At 34.4% G+C, this 4,979-nt stretch overlaps 1 protein-coding gene across 1 annotated transcript in view; it reads right to left on the reverse strand.

The window, feature by feature from the left end:
* Positions 1-3,546: 3,546 nt before the first annotated feature.
* LOC111381671 overlaps positions 3,547-4,979 on the reverse strand; it is an 8,203-nt gene continuing 6,770 nt past the window's right edge. Inside the window, exons 10-13 of the mRNA XM_023005469.1 lie at positions 4,231-4,287; positions 4,079-4,156; positions 3,961-4,008; positions 3,547-3,863 (exon numbers count right to left, since the gene is read on the reverse strand). Coding sequence (XP_022861237.1) covers positions 3,792-3,863; positions 3,961-4,008; positions 4,079-4,156; positions 4,231-4,287 — 255 coding nt within the window. The 3' untranslated portion in view covers positions 3,547-3,791. The remainder of the gene's footprint in view (positions 3,864-3,960; positions 4,009-4,078; positions 4,157-4,230; positions 4,288-4,979) is intronic.

The raw sequence follows: 4,979 nt of genomic DNA on the forward strand, positions 1-4,979 counted from the left end.
ATATCATGTCCCCACGGAGCCCCGAAAGAGTTTCAATTAAAAACGGGATTTCAGAATTTTTTATCGACCTTAAAGCCATGCGGAACACCATGCGGTCGCATGGTTCAATTTTTCAGCTCATTTGGATCCCTGCAATACCCTGTGCGGCCGCAAGGAATTATAACCATGCGGCCGCATGGTTATAAAAATTTTCCTCCGGACAGTTTTCAGTATTTTGGTCATAACTTTCTTTCCTAATCTCCGATTGAGGTGATTCAAAGTGCATTGGGAAGAAAACTCAAAGATGTACACTTTTGATAGAAATAGGCTTCCTCAAATTCTGATGTTTACTATGCCAAAAATGGATCTCAAGTAGAAACTCAAAATCACGAGCATAACTTTTTCGCCTGAAATTTGATACTTGATAATACTTCGACCATATTTCACCTCTTGATTCCTTTCCTCATCCGATTGAACTTTAACACTCTGAATCTTCATTTCATTTCCCGTCTCATCTATGGATTATTTGCAACTTGGTCCTCGATCTATCGCTTTGTTCTGTTTTGGTCCTTTTTCGGCTCTTTTCTTCTGAATTCCATCTTTTCCATAGAAACACCTACATAGCATGAATTTAACAAGATTAAGTCATAATTCGACTATTTTGTCCATGTTTAAATCATGTTAGTGAGCTAAATAAGTGTGTGAAAACACACTTATCACAAAACCTTTGAAAAATAGACAACCATTTGGTTTGTGGATTAATGTCAGTTTAGTCAAGTCAGTTTCATGGTTTCAGTTCAGATTTTGACACAGCCATAAAAAGGTAAATGAAAAGCTATTTAGGCTAATTAGCACAAAACATCCCTACCTTTGGAGGTTTTTGTGGATAACGTCCCTACCTTTCGTTTTTTGGTGGAGAACGTCGCGCGGAATGTCCTTCTGTCAATTCTCCGTTAAATCAAATAAAATGGATATTTTCTTTTTAAAATGTAGGGGTAAGATCGTCCATCCAACATTTTCTTCACTGTGTAATCTCTCCCACTTCTTTCTTCTTCAAATGTTCAAGAAAAAGTAGAGTAACATGAAAAAAAAAACTTGAACAATATTATTTCATTCAATAAATTAGGGAAAATGACGTGAGAATGACTGCATTTCTGGTAGAAAATATTCATGACTACTGTAATACTGATTGTTCAAAACATTTTGGAATGCTTTATGAAAAGAATGAATATGTGGTTAATAAAAATGAGATATTCATCCTCATTTTGTGCTTACGAAGGGTGTAAATAAGAGGTAAAGTGAGAAGATCAATCAAAGTATGATTTTGTAAATGGACAATACATGTGATGGAGTGGAGAAGATGATAAAATATGAACGTGTTTTCTCCCCCATTTTAGCATAAAATTGAATTGGTGATAACAATCCCTACCTTGATATTGTCTTTGCGAAAAACATCTCTACCCTTACAATGTCCCTGCACAAAACATCCCTACCTTTACATTCTATTTGCGAAAAACATCCCTACCTTTGTTAAAAATTGTGCAAACCGTCTCTACGTATTTTGAGCCAAACGACCTGTCTAAACTACAGCCAAATACAATTCTGTTTATCCCTACAATTGAATGTCCGTAACACCTAGTTCGAACACAGCAAAACCAATACTCAACATCCAAGTTCAATAACAAAATGCAGTAAAATCAGCACTCAACAACCAAGCTCAATAACCAAACTAAGTAAAATGAGTACTTGACAATAATTAAAGAGTGCTCATTTATGGATATCCAGTTTGGAGAAGAGAAAATGTCACATAATCAGAAAGTGCCTATCTCTGTCCAGCTGTTCAAAATTATACACCTCTTATTTACACCCTTCGTAAGCACAAAATGAGGATGGACATCTCATTTTTATTAACCACATATTCATTCTCTTCATATAGCATTCCAAAATGTTTTGAACAACCAGTATTACAGCAATCATGAATATTTTCTACCAAAAATGTAGTCATTCTCACGTCATTTTCCCTTATTTATTGAATGAAATAATATTGTTCAAGTTTTTTTTTCATGTCACTTTACTTTTTCTTGAACATTTGAAGAAGAAAGAGGTGGGAGAGATTACATAGTGAAGAAAATGTTGGATGGACGATCTTACCCCTGCATTTTAAAAAGAAAAGATCCATTTTATTTGATTTAACGGAATATTTTAACGGGGAATTGACAGAAGGACGTTCTGCGCAAAAAAATGGTAAAGGTAGGGACGTTATCCACCAAAAAACGAAAGATAGGGACGTTATCCACAAAAATCTCCAAATGTAGGGACGTTTTGTGCTAATTAGCCAGCTATTTAAATAGAAGCTCCAAAAATTACAGTTAAGTCCATCACGAGAACAGTTTTCTACCACTGTATATCAAAATTCTTGCTCAAAACAAAAGTAAGCTGTTCCGGATAAAAAAGGCAACTGCTGCTGCAAAGCTGAGGGGTTTCTTGCAGAATCATCTGGATTGAACCTCGCCTCATTTGGGGATGCTCTCCGGTAGGTTAAAAGTCACACTGCTTTATAAAACTGAATTGAATAAACTGACATGAATCCACAAATCAAATGGGTATTTTTCAAAGGTTTACATGGGACGGGAATACTGGGTTCAAATGGGGAAGAAAGAGGAAAAACGATTTTAAGATAAAATACGCTTCGCTTAAATAAAAAATTGTATGGAAATTAATGGTAAGGACTTCTTGCACAAACAAATGTGTAATTAAATGTGAAAATATCAAAAAATAAAAGATAGGAATGTTTTGAACAATAATACTTAAAAGGTAAGAACTTTTTGTCGTAATTACCCTTTTATAATCTATATTACGTTGAAGTTGATACTCAAGAAAGGTCAAAAGAGCAATTCTCAATTTTACTTCTAGCAATGACTTGAATAACTTTTAGAGTTGATTATTATTTCTTATATTATAAATTAATTTTGCTCATTTCTCTTTCATACATCGTCTCATTGACTAGATGTAATTCATATATGATTTAGAATAATCGAACTCTCAAAATACACTTGAATGTTGGGTTTCTTCTTTATATATTTCATAATGAAATAAGATGATGAGATAAGGGTGTAGCTGGCTTGTGAGAAGGTTTTGTGTCTTTTTGAGTAATCGTAAGGTCAGTTGGCTTGTGAGAAGGCTTCGTGTCTTTTTGAGTAATCGTAAGGTCAGTTGGCTTGTGAGAAGGTTTCGTATCTTTTTGAGTAATAATAAGGTTGAGAGATCGAGCCTCTCTTGCCCCATTTCATTTTCATTTTTTTTTCTCTCTTATTCAAAAATCATTGTCCTGATTTCATTATAATGTCTTTCATCGCTTTTTATATTTTTTCCTTTTATCAAAAAATCATTGTCTTGATTTCATTATAATGTCTTTCTTTGCCTTTTCTTTTTCTTTTTTGGGCATGTAGTTTCTGTTTTCCAACTTTCCAGGGTCGTCTTGGATATCCAACGCATAAATTTCACAGAGAATTCTCATCATTACAGTCATAAAGAGCACCATTCTTCACATTCAAATGTAAGAAACACTTCTCAACCAGTGCAATGAAGGAATTTCATATTTTCAGTTTCATATCCAAAAATATACAAAGCTGATTTATATATATACGTAAATATAACTCTGCAGAGAATGTACTCATTGCTCAGGCAATTTGCACAATGAAAGATTTCTCAAAGTTCTTGACAAATTGCTTCACCAATTTGACAACGTATACCTTCTTTTGAAGAACAAAGAAACATAAGAAAAAATATATACTTTTAACAGCAGAATTTTATCAAGTGTTCTTCTCAAGAACAGAGAGAGCCGGAGTTAAGTAGTTATTTGCTTTGTCTGGTAAATGTGCAACCTATAGAAAGAAGAGAATTTGTGCCTTTATAAGTTAGAACCACTCAACCAAAAAGATACAATAAGAATATAAAAAGGCAAACGAAGTGTAGTCTTACCAGCTCGTAAAGCTCCTTCCCAGGTTCGGCAACGTATTCGTAACATACCTGGTCAGAAACGAGGAGAAATTAGCTCCATTTTGTCACAGACGAGTAAATCCAATGAAGAAGTACTCACATCAAAGCTTTTATTTCTTGCAGTTGAATCATGCAATGCTTTCACACAGATATCAGCCACATCTGCACAGCTTATCCCCTAGACATATCCACAGATTCTAAGATATGGTCTTAAAACAATACAAGGTTCCAGATAAATAGTTCAACTCTCACCTGAGATATTCTATTTCCTTGGTCGAAAATTAGAGCACGTTGCCCACCAGGTTCTTCCTGGAAAAAAAAAAAAAATTCTAGTGATAGGATAATTCATTGGATACAGGCCTTTTGGTTTGGAAGCCTAACCATAAATTTAAATACTATTCTGATTAAAGGATAATGCTTAAAATTATGGCAGGCATGTGCTTTTTCAATGTATTACCCCATTGGGTACTACGATTCATTCCAAGCAATATTTTGTGTCAAAACGTGCTTCTCAAAAATACAACTTATATGAGGACAGAATAGTCTTTTAAGCAAAACTTCATCCAGTTGGAAGAGGAAGGCCACACGGCAACCCCTAACTGGCTCTTGACTCCTCACACGAGTTGTGCTAGTTGAAATAAAATTTGGACCGTTGATTTGCTCCAATGGCTGAGATCTAACACCCTTTTCTAAAACACTGAAGGGACAGATGGTTTTGGTCATTCTTGGTTCTGGTTTTGAGAGACTTTTGGTTTTTTCTCTCTAAGGCCCCGTTTGGTACCCATTTTTTTAAAAATACATTTTTTCTCTCTCTTTTTTTCAATCATACATTCTTTGTTAAAATAATATTACACGTAAATTAAAAACCTTTACTTATTTTTCAACCACACATTGCCCATCAATTTACTATTCTAAAAATACATTTTTACATAAAAATGGCTCCCAAACACCCCCTAAGTTTTCTCTCTGTCTCCTTCTGGTTTTTTCTTTCAAGATCTCTC

This window comes from Olea europaea, chromosome 3, assembly GCF_002742605.1.
Source record: "Olea europaea var. sylvestris chromosome 3, O_europaea_v1, whole genome shotgun sequence".
Taxonomy (NCBI): Eukaryota; Viridiplantae; Streptophyta; class Magnoliopsida; order Lamiales; family Oleaceae; genus Olea; species Olea europaea.